This window comes from Chroicocephalus ridibundus, chromosome 3 (genome assembly GCF_963924245.1).
Source record: "Chroicocephalus ridibundus chromosome 3, bChrRid1.1, whole genome shotgun sequence".
Classification (NCBI taxonomy): domain Eukaryota; kingdom Metazoa; phylum Chordata; class Aves; order Charadriiformes; family Laridae; genus Chroicocephalus; species Chroicocephalus ridibundus.
Window position 1 is genome coordinate 125,448,023 of NC_086286.1, and position 12,092 is coordinate 125,460,114.

General features: G+C 42.4%; 1 protein-coding gene across 1 annotated transcript; it reads right to left on the minus strand.

Annotated features, from left to right (window-relative positions):
- Window positions 1-250: 250 nt before the first annotated feature.
- On the minus strand, window positions 251-1,926 carry LOC134512463 (ostricacin-3-like). The gene is made up of 4 exons (XM_063327831.1): window positions 1,804-1,926; window positions 849-934; window positions 616-742; window positions 251-377 (listed from the first exon to the last, which is right to left on the minus strand). Exons 2-4 carry the CDS (start codon window positions 904-906, stop codon window positions 362-364), a joined length of 201 nt encoding a protein of 66 aa, XP_063183901.1. The 5' UTR covers window positions 907-934; window positions 1,804-1,926; the 3' UTR covers window positions 251-361.
- Between the last annotated feature and the right edge of the window lie 10,166 nt (window positions 1,927-12,092).

Below are 12,092 nucleotides of genomic sequence, written 5' to 3' on the forward strand. Positions count from 1 at the left end.
GGGGTGCAAGAGGAGAAATGTCTAGCTGTAAGAGCCACAAGCCCACCCGTGTGTTATTGCCCGTGGTGCAAGAGTTCTGACAAACATCCCCTCCTTCCCTACAAAAAACACCCAAGCTTCAAACATATGAATGTCATTGTAACTGATTTTATTAAAGGGGGGAAAGAAATATTTTCCATGGTGTTGCCTGGTTTATATTTATGTTTTTGCAGATACTGATGTTTGCTTCACTGCAAAGGAATATTTTTGAGAGCTTTTCGTTGCAGCAGGAACTGGTGCCACCAGGAACAATGGGATCACGGTAATTCAGAGGCCATTCGGTAGAAGCAGAAAGGATCTCCAAGGAGTATCCAGGCAGCCTTCAGGCACGCCACCCCCTGCACAGTGAAGAAGAGAGAGTCTCAGGTTACCCACCGGTAGCTTTTCTGCAGTGAGGTTCTCTTTATTTCATGGCACCAGAGCGAACGTCCCCTGAGGACTGTCTATGCCAGCAGCTTTGGCATTGGAGATGGAAGACTGGATGGTGTCAGGAACTGTGCCTCTAAGATGTTGCTCTGGACAAAAGCTAAGGAGGCTATCAGTCATTGTGATGGTGATCCCTGCACTTCTACATACCTTCTGCAGCAAGAGAATCCATTAACACATGTTCCAACCCAGTAATATGGCCGCCGACATATCCCTGGGAAACAGCGTCCATTTTGGGCTGCACAAGGATTAAATGGCCTAGGAATGAAGTGCTGACCTGCACAGTGGAAAGAGAATAGTCATTTATCATGAAAGCGATCGAAAGCGGATGCTTTCTCTTTCTCCCCTCTCTAATTCCTCTCTCTACCCCCCTCACACCTTACCTGCAGCCCCTTGGAGCATCATGAAGAGGACAACCAGGAGCTGGTAGAGGATCCTCATGGCCAGAGCTGGGATGTGAATTCCTTACCTGTAATGAGTAGAGACCACAAGACCGAAAGACACTGGAGGGTCCCCTCCTCACTGGGAGATGCTTAAAACATGCCCAGAGTGACCAAAGCCAAAATCTTATAAAATACGGTGGACTTGAATGAAAAACAGAGTGAAAACTGCATCCTTGGAGATAGTAAAAATTTCACTGAATATACCTTTAATCAACCTGACCTAATTAGCCTTGCTTTGAGCATGGATTCAGACTAGAAACTCTTGGACTCCTTTCCAACCAAAATTATTTTGAGATTCTATTGTGGGTTTGCTTTTTAATATTGATCTTCTTGCATTGAAAAAAAAAAGATATTCCGGATCTGTTCAACACCAGACGGGTTACTCTGGAACTAATACAGACCCACAGATTATTCACCTTCACTTCAATGTAGTTCACAAAGTGTTCAGAGACTGAACCAATGGTTGTCCTTCAGAAAGTCTAAAAAAGACGTCTGTGTCACTTGAACATCAATTAAGGTGACAACTGCCTCAAAATATTACTGGAATTCAGGCAAGATATGTAGCTCAAAATGCAACTCTGAAGTGCTGGGCTGGCCAGATGCCTGTTTCTGTAGGCAGCTAGACATTTCTTAACCCACAAGCCCTCTCTGATGCCTTGAGTGAAGGTTTCTGGGTTCACTCCTCTTGGAGGTCAGCAAACACAGTTTCCTTCTGCAAGCCCTGCAAGTGACCCACGGTTCTGCAGGACACATACAGCCCGGACGCACTGGAGTCATTAGAAGGAAGGGGTTAATGAAAGCAGAATACTCATTAAACTTGAGATTAATGAAAGGAAAAGAAGTGTATAGAGGCGAAAAGGTGAGGGTGCCTGGCCAGAACCAGGCAAGGAGTTACCAGTGGAGGAGGTGGAGGATCACCAGCGCTGTCTGTCTCTTCTCCAGCGGCTGCTCCAGACCCAAACACGCCTCTTTATGTAAAGATTTGGGGATGCTGGCAGTCCACTCATGGGCCAATTAAAAAAAGCCTTTTCCAGAAAAATTTGTCCGGTACTTTGGTGTCTTCCAATGAGAAAGGAGAGTCCGCTTTGAGACTGCTTTCACCACAAAGTCCCTGATCTTTGTGCAACCTATCTTAGACCATCCACATTTGTGTAAGATACGTTAGGCCACAGGGTTACGTAAAATACCTGGAAACATGCAATGACTGCTCCTTTTGGTCCCACAGGCTCCTTTTTCTGCCTTTGGTACGCAGCTTCATCTTCTAATTTGCAGCAGTAGCGTGGTCGTTTCTTCCCTTCATAACATTTTGTCCTTTACATCCAACCTTCTGGTTGTCTTTCCTCCCCATGTCAGTAAAAGAATAAACATTGCTTACGTCTCAGCTTATTAATTACAAAGTTAATAGCCTAGTGCATAATGAAATTCTGAGGTATGAAATTATAGCAGGAATACAATCTTTCATATAAAATATTATAATAGATCACATTTTCATTTCTACTGCTTCATCTCTGGATTATTCTTGGTTTTTTCCATTGTTTCACTGTCCTTACCGATATCAACCTTTCTCAGGCTGCCCAGCCTCTGGCAGGATAATCAGCACACCTGCCAACCTCATAATCTATTTCCCAAATTTTCTATGAAAGAAAAGCAGTTTATTAAGAAGAAATTTCATTTCTGATCCTTCCAGTTTTGAACGCCAGTCAGAAGTCACAAATTTTCTTTATATACTTGTGCATGTATATTTGTATATACATATTATATACATGGATCAGTATACATATAGGCATTCAAACATTAAATATTTACTTCAAAGGCTGTAAAAATTTTACAGTTTCTGAGCCATAAGCACGTTTGCTTTTACTCAGTTTATGTCCTTTCTGGGACACAGAAGCAGCAATTCCTGTTTCTGAAACCCTTCTGCTCTAAGTATAAACCATATGAAGAACTGGAGACATCCAAGGCCAGGCTTGATGAGGCTCTGAGCAACCTGATCTAGTTAAAGATGTCCCTTCTCACTGCAGGGGGGTTGGACTGGATGGCCTTTAAATGTCCCTTCCAACCCAACACATTCTAGGATTCTATGATTCTATGATTAACTCCACCCTCTGTCAGGACATCTTTATTGACAGTTTATTCCATATAATCCAGGGTAGGGTAGGGAGGATGAGTAGCACATGTGAAAAGCACATGTGAAAAGAGACTGCTGAGGCTCAGTCTCCTCTTCCATGGCAGCGACCGATGGAGCTGGCCATGTGTTTTTAAACCCCTGATGGTCCACAACCACAGCACAGAGAAGGAATTTTCTGCATTTTTTTTTTTTCACAGGGAACACATTGAAAACAAAAGTCTCTGAATCTCTAACATGGATTTTATCAGTGAACAAAGTCAAATGAGGAGATTTTTGGCATGGAGAAATGCAGACCTCCCTGTCGCCTGCATCTAGTGGTGACCAAACCTTCCCTCCAGGTTTACCTTTAGCCTGGCAAATTTATGTGGTTTTCTGGTTATTACAAACCCCACACAGCCCCTTTCTGCAACAGCAAGAAATGTTCTTTCTTTCCACCTTTCCTTATCCCCATCCTGACAAGATGCCTGGTCCTTCTTCCTTTTGGACCTTCCGCCTCTCCCATGCTACCCCGTCTCCTCTGGATGTGTCTCTCCTTATCCCACTCTCTGCTCCAGTTTTACCCCATAAAAGATATCAACAAATAATTGCCTATGAGCCAACAATTTAAAGTCAAGCCATGCCTTGCAGTAGCAGATTTGTTAACCCATGACACGAGGAGCTCATTTCCATAGTTGGAGGATGGTGGGAAGACCCAGATGCACACAGATGCTCTCAGCTTGGCCGTCAGACACTTGGCTCTGTTGTGTCCCACCAGGCAGAAGGTCTGGATCTGTGGTACCCTCATCCAAAGGTTCCAACTGTTTTCCCTTTTGACAGTTGCAGAACTGTGTCTACTCTATTCCCTTTGGAAAAAAGTGTGGCTTGAAAAAAGCAACACAGACTTGCAGGAACGCAGGGTAGAAGGGTAATTTTCTAGGTGGGGCTGGTGCTGGAGATGGGAGCAGAGTGGCACCAGGTTTCATGGACATTAATTGCGCTGGTGATGTTGGACTGGAGCAGGAGTGCCCAGGGACTGCTTGGTTATGGCTTCTTTATGTGAAGGAAAAAAAATATGTTGCCTTAAAAAATGCTGTGATAATTCCTGATTCAGGCAACCCAGTACTGCAGCAGCCCAAAACTTGTATGAGCGGTTGAATTGGGCCATATGTGTAAACATGCTTAAGCCGCCTTGGACTAAAGGAAGAGGAGGAGGAATCTAAAACTTTTGTGAAGTTCTGGAGTCCTGAATTTACACTTTGTAACAACTGTTTCCAGGGACACGTTTATTTTTATTACGGTGCAACAGAATGGACATAGCCAACTTCCCCTGGTGATTCCTGCAGTGCTTTACAGACCTTCTGGATCATGTAACCAGGAGGACCAGAAACCTAGCTGCCCAGGAGGGATGCCACATTTGGGAGAGGAAGTGGATGGAAATGGGCTGTTTCTCTTTGTGGGACTTCATGTGAATGATTTTAAGAAATCTCACTGCTGGAAATAGGAGCCCCCCTTTGATAGGATGAGGGGTAATATCTTTAAACTGAAAGAGGGGAGATTTAGATGAGATATCAGGAAAAAATTCTTGACTGTGAGCATGGTGAGCCCCTGTCCCAGGTTGCCCAGAGAGGCTGTGGCTGCCCCATCCCTGGAGGTGTTCAAGGCCAGGTTGGACGGGGCTTGGAACCACTTGGTCTGGTGGGGGGTGTCCCTGCCCAGGGCAGAGGGTGGCACTGGATGGTCTTGAAGGTCCCTTCCAACCCAAACCATTCTATGATTCTGTGAATATCTTCCTCAAGATCAGCTATCAGCTTTATGGTTGTTTGAGTGCCCTGAACAGGAAGGTAGCCGAGATGTCCACCTTCAGATTGTCTAAATCTATGTGTCTGTCCCAGCTGGATAAATTCTCCATCCGGCGTAAAATCTGGATTTGCATTACAGTTAGTGAAGCTCAGACAAATATTACTGTTGCTCTGTAGACGTAAAGATGATTTTTCACTCTCTGGTTCCTCAAGAACTACATTTGCCCTCATATTTCAAGGGCTTTGCAAGTAGCTGGCAAATCCTCTGTTTGCTTATGTCTTCTCTGAGCTCGGGAGTCCCTGTGTGGGGAGAGGTGCAGCCCACCCTCTGTGTTCAGAGGGAGCAGGGGGCAGCTCAGTCTGTGATTTCCAAGCAGGTTTTGGCCAAGCCAGGTCTGGGCAGGTTTCCACGGGGCTCACCAAGGCCACTGAATGGACAGCAGGGCTGTTCCCTGGCTGGATTTCATGAGGTTGTTTGTTTTTTTTTGTAAATTGTGATGTGCCACAAGGACAAGCATTGGGCAATTGTACCAAAGGTCTGTCAACTCTTCCTGTCATTGCACAGAGGACACTGGAGGAAGAGGATGACAAAGGGAAGGTAAAGGATTCTATGGCTTCAGGTTGGCTGAGGACATCCCATCATCAGAGGTAAGCTGCGGCATGACGGAGGTGATAATACAGACACGAAGGGCTTAACCCCGTTGCCTCCACACCAGCATCTAGAGCAATTTGCAGGGCTCTGGACTGTCTGAGACCTCCCCCTGGTGGACACGGGTCAGGAGAGAGGAGACCAAGCCTTGGTGGAGCAGCTGGGAAGGCCAGGTGGAATCTCAGGTGACATTTGTCTGAGTGTGAGAAAAAAAAACGAGACCTGGATATTCACAGAGCACAGGAGTCAGTGGCATACTGAGAGATAAAAAGCCAGAAGAGTCCTTCCACAGGCTCACATTAAGAACATTTTATATATAAATATATAAATATATATATACATATATATATATATCAGTGTGCATTTGGTAGGTGGACTGCAGGGAAATGGGAGAGTAAGAAACGCCATCATTATAGTATATGTGTAACTAAATAAATTTACTTAAATTAATATCCTGGCTATTCTTGAGTAAAACTAGGATATTAGAAAATTAGAATATCTGGATTAGTCTTTTCTATTCATGTGTTCTTCAGCTAAGATAAAATATAAAGCAGTTTAGAAAATTCAGCCTTTATTTCTCTCAGAATATTTGTATATTATGAATATATGTGTACATATACACAGGCATACTGATACACACACACACATATCTATATATATACATATATGTGCTTGCACTTGTTGTCTCTGTAAGAGAATAACATGATTTTTAGGGCCCCACACAGTATCCTTTGCAGTACCACAGAGAAAAGAAACTGCATAAGACATAGAGCTGTCAAAATACTTCCAGTATACAATATTAATTGATATGCAATATTCGTTCATTTATTATATGTGTTTAATTGCCAAGAAACAGGTTAGGCAAAAGTATACTTTTTGTGAGCTTGAGTAACCAAAACAATATTTAGAATCAATAATAATATTCTGTAATTAGAATAACAGATAATTACCATATTTACGAAATTTAAAGTAAGTTTTACATCAAGTATAACAACAGATATGATTAATTAGTTGAAAACCTTATCCCTCTCTTGATTCATATTCATTATCATATCATATTGCTCTGTTTTGTACCAGTTTGGGCAGCCGGCACAGACACAAAGAGGGAAAAAGGAAGAAAGAGTAATTTTATCCCATTTCAAGGTCCTTTTCAAGAGGTGACTGATTGCCAGATCCCAAAAGCTCAGTTCAGAGCTCTGTGCCTCCAGGAACCCATTTGTGAATTTAATATTCACAGTATTTATTTCTGCCTCCTTGTATTTCATCATTTGATTAAGTAAGACTTTTTTTCAAAGAAAAAAAAAACAAACACAAACAATAAAAACAAATGTGCTTGCCTACTGTAAAGCACAAATGCATGTTCCATCAATTAAATAACAGGGATGGGATTTGAAATAGCTGTCTCTTTCTGAGCAGTCAAATAATCTGTTTGGATTTTTCCTGTCATATAACTTGGGGCTAAGTAAACAGTATTTGGGGCTCCTGTGACACAGAGACTGATGATTTCTAAAGGAAGCAAATGTGTCCCACCTCCCTAGGCGTTAATTGTTGGCTGTCTCCAGCTGCTGAGGCAAAAGACATCCCACGGTCCTTCTCCCTGGACCAGCCTCTGTGACCTGTTAGGGTCAGTATGATTTTCAGAGTGAGGACTGGGCTCTTGTCCATTGCAGGAGTCCACAGCAGGCTGCAAAACACTGAGGGCTTTGAGATTGGACTGTCAGAAAGCATAATTCACTAACATACCAACGCCGGGGATCAGAAGACATCAGTATAATTAAGAAGAAAATACATAAAACCCTGTTGTCAGAATAATTTACCTACTCTTGACTGAAGAAGGCTCTTGGAGAGAAATTTCAGTATTAGCTCTTCATTGCCCTCTTCTGGCAGGCAGGTGACTGCGGAGGTGGATGCTGCTTGGATGGCTGATTGGAGTACGAGGATGTTGGGATTTTTTTCCAGACTCTTAGTAGTATGATAATTAAAATGCAACATCGTTTTTCTGGACTCACCTGGGTCCTTCAGGAAGCCTTCAGCAGGGCTGCCATCAGTTTCTCTGGCCCTAATCCTACGGGGGCTCATAGAACCATAGAATCGCCTAGGTTGGAAGGGGCCTTTGAGATTGAGTCCAACCATCAACCTAACTCTGACAAAAATCATCACCAAAAAATATCTCTAAGCACTATGTCTACTTGTCTTTTAAATACCTCCAGGGACGGTGCCTCAAATACTTCCCTGCAGCCTGTTCCAATGCTTGATAACCCTTTCAGCATAAAAAGTTTTCCGAATATCCAATCTAAACCTCCCCTGGCGCAACTTGAGGCCGTTTCCTCTTGTCCTCATGTTTGACCAAAGCATGTTTTGTAGATGTTGTTTCCTTTGGCCACCTAGAAAGTGGGTGCGTGGAAGTGCGTGCTTCCCTGAAACTTTAATTATTCAAAAAATAGTTATTTCCTCTGCAATGAATAGAATATAGGTGTGGTAAATGCAAGAAAAATGAAAATGTTCTTGGTGCAGATAAGCACAGATAAGCGTGTTCTTCTGTATGATTGAGCTGCTGCAGAAGGGTTGCTTGAGCTAGGCTGGGTGCTCAACCCCTCTTTGCTCTCCAGACATTATCTACAGCACTCAAGACTTATCAGGACATTGTGGTTTTTTTTAAAGTCTTGTGCAAAAACTGCACTTCCCTAATGTTTAGGGAACATTCACAGCTGTTTAGGTGCTGGGGTAGGTATCTCCAGGCTTCAGAGAGGACCTTTCTGCAATCAGCACCAGGCACCATGGCCATGGGACAGCCCTGAAGAATTAGGTCCTGGCTGGAGCCAAACAAGCAGTTTCCAATGTATGTCCCAGGGCCCTTTTTTTCACAGCCCACCATGGATCAATATGTTGTACACAAACCAGGGGGTGTGGGGGTGTGGTACTTTTTGGAAGAGCCAACTGATGGACCAGAGAAAAGGGAGGGAGTTCACAAATGGTCACCATTTCCCATCGACTGCTGGGAAGTGACATTTCGACTGCTGGGAATCACTGTGAGAAGCCCATGTCCTTGGCCAGCCGGTCTGTGGCAGCTCTGTCATCATCAGGAATATATAAAGAGAGTTGTTTTGGAGCAAGACATCGCGCTATGGAACTCCCCATTGAGAGCAACCAGGTAGGACAGACTGGCCACCGTGCCCCCTCTCCTGAAGTCCTCTAGAGTGAGCTGAAGGTGTAGAGTTTCCACACCAGTTTCAACCCATAAGGAGAAAAATACATATCTTTTTGATAATATTCCTTGCTTCTCTAGAAATAAAATAATCATTATAATTGAATTATAATTTTGCAGCTTAATTAAATCCTCATAAACAACTGAAATGTACAATGTTTGCCATTTCAATAATGTGTTTGGCTGATTATTATGGTCAATAATGGTGATTCTGAATGATTATAGTAGTTTGTATTATTTTCAAAAGTTAACTAGAATCTGCAGCAAGAAATGACAGTGAAGAGATACTTTGAGTTTTTCACACATTATAGAGGTGTTATGAGACGGAGGATAAATGGCTCCTTAGCTTTTTCCATAAAGATATTTTCAAGGACTTACTACTGTCTCATATGCTACAAAAATTACTATTATTTGGATAATTAAAGTTTCTGGGTGTTTATTATCCAGAGAAATTGGAATGGCTTAAGTCATTATCTACACATTTCTTACTTTTTTTTTTTTTTTTTAAATTATATCATCCAGGTTGATGGAAAGAAAACCACAATATTCATCTAATTCTTTTATGTTTTGTAGACATAAATGCATTTTCTTGATCTTATGCAACATGCTTTCAAAGATATCTTTCCTCTGAAAGTGGCATTTCAAAAGATTTGTTCTAGAAGATTTACTCTATTGCATAAATGACAATTTTTATTAACAAATTGCAGCTTACATGTCATAAAGAGCGTTTGGATTAGCTAATGACAAATGTAGGAGAAATGCATAACCTCTTTCTGGTTTTTTTCTTAGTGGCTGTTGTATTTGGTGGCACTGAACTCGGACATGAAGATCTTTTCCCTTTTCTTTGCTGTTCTTCTCTTAATGCTCCAAGGCACTTTAGGTAAGAGCTACATAAAATCAAAGGAAATGCAGAGGGAAGATTGTGAATATGGAGAACCTCAAATAGAAATGGAAATAAAATGGGGTTTAGTCCCTTTTGTCCTGGACCAGCTAGCGATGCCAGCGTGTTGGGAAGACTTCAGCAATGAAAAGACGCCAGCTGGGTCCATTGGATGCATTGAACCTTCCCACTTTGGAAAATAAGGGAATTTAATGGTACGGATGGGGCCAGTCTACAGGCAGACTAGAATATTCACAGAATCATAGAATCATAGAATAGTTTGGGTTGGAAGGGACCTTTGAAGGTTATCTAGTCCAAAACCCCTGCAACGAGCCGGGACATCTACAACTAGATCAGGTTGCACAAAGCCCTGACCAACCTGACCTGGAATGCTTCTGGGGATGGGGCATCTCCTACCTCTCTGGGCAACAGGGTTTCACTGTAAATGTTTCACTGTAAAAGGTTTCACTGTAAAAGTTTCCTCCTTATAGTTAGTCTAAATCTACCCTCTTTTAGTTTAAAATGATTACCCCTTTTTCTATCAAGCCTATCAGGCCCTACCGAAAAGTTTGTTCCCATCTTTCTTATAAGCCCCCTTTAAGGGGGCTGAAAGGCTGCAATAAGGTCTCCCCGGAGACCTCCAGGCTGAACAACCTCAACTCTCTCAGCCTTTCCTCCTGAGAGAGGTGCTCCAGCCCTCCGATCATCTTCTTGGCCTTCCTCTGGAACTGCCCCAACAGGTTCATATCTTTATTGTACTTTCTTGTACTCCAGGTGGGTTCTCACCAGAGCGGAGTAGAGGGTCTGCTCTACTCTGATATTGGTGTCATGCTATAACCCTACTTTGTTCCTAGTCTTCTTTGTGAAAGAAAATCAAGGCTCTGGGATTTTTTTTTTGTGTGCAGGTTTCATGCGTGCACCTAATAATGAAGTGCAATGCAAACAGGCTGGGGGTACCTGTTCCCCCGACCACTGTCCTCTACCCAACTCGAGGTCCTTCGGACGCTGCCAGCAAGGGGTCCCTTGCTGTCGGACTGTGGTGAGTTATGGATTGGATGAAGATCAAGTGTTTCTTGGGGGAATGGGTTTATTATTCACTTTCACACATCAAGCCTGCCTTTTAGATGGGAAACACCTCCAGTGAAAGCTGAGAAGGGAGCAGAGACTCTGTACACTCAGATATGGGATTTCCTGAGGATTTCCTCACTAGTTTCCTCATTAATGATGTAGCTCGAGTGCCTCACCGGAAAGATCACAGATCTGGCAGAGATAAATAATTAGCTAGAAATTAACTCTTTTCTACCCTGTTCCCATTAGCTGGCTCAAACTGCTCATGCTGAGTTATACTGGTTTCAAAGGACACGTCTCCCGATGTGCCCACTGTCCAGAGACAGCGTCGGGTTCATAGGAAACCTGCATGTTCCACATTGCACAGTCTGCCAGGTCTCACAGTCAGAAGAACAACCTGAAAGTCATGTTGTTCTGCTAGACGTTTTCTCCAGTTCCATAATTTTCCCCTTTTAGACAAAAAAAACCAAACAAACAAAAAAACAAACCAAACCATAAAGTCTTATTTTTTCTTGAATTCCATACTAGAATCCTAAAGTTCAGCCCATATCTTTACTCCAACCCAAAACTGCAGAAACAAATATCCACAATGATTCTAATATTTCATTTTCTGCTCCTTCTTTCTGTTAGATGCTCTTATTTAAACTTTGTTCAATATTAATAGAGGAGATGTAAAAAAAAAGCATGACGAGCTGATGTATATAGAGAAATCCCTCTCCAGACCAGAGATTTTAAGATGAGAGGGAAGCTTCAGGTACTGAGACCTGGCAATTCATGATTAAAAAAAATAAAAAGACAATTAATGTTTAAAAGTCATCATCAGCAGGACTATAAATATCCTACTAAGAATTGATGAGTTCTCCAGGAATATCAGCTCTTGATGCTCGTTCAGTTGCTTCTGTGCTTCTTGTTCAAATCTTTACCTGGCTATAAGTACAAAATCTGAAAGTTTCTTTCCTTTTTTGCAGTATGATTAGTGACGTTGGCATCTCAGAGCTTCTGGCAGTTTAGGACATGCATTATCCCATTGAAAAATCTGGAGGTTTGAGCTGAAAATATGCATTTAACATGCACACGTCAAAACACTTACAACAACTGAAAGAAAACTCCTCCACAAACAAAATGACCTGAAGAAACTCCAAAGCAATTCTTGAACCACCCAGGAAAGAACAATATTTCTCTTTTTTCGAAAATGTTTTTTTTTTCTGTTGAAACTGCATTGCGGCCACCAACATCTACCCCAGATAGCAGATCACCAACATGCAGAAGTCTGTCCTCATGAGAGGATGCAGGGCAGGTTCTTCCTCTGTCCCTCAGAGCAGACACTCAGTATTTTCTTTTCCTTTTATAGTAATAATGTGATTAGCCCTAGAAGGCAAAGTCTCCAGGAGACAGTGAATGCTCAGCTGGGGTGTTCGTATTTCATAGTCTACATATGTCCATAAATTTTAATAAACTTGCTCTGGAAGACGTGAT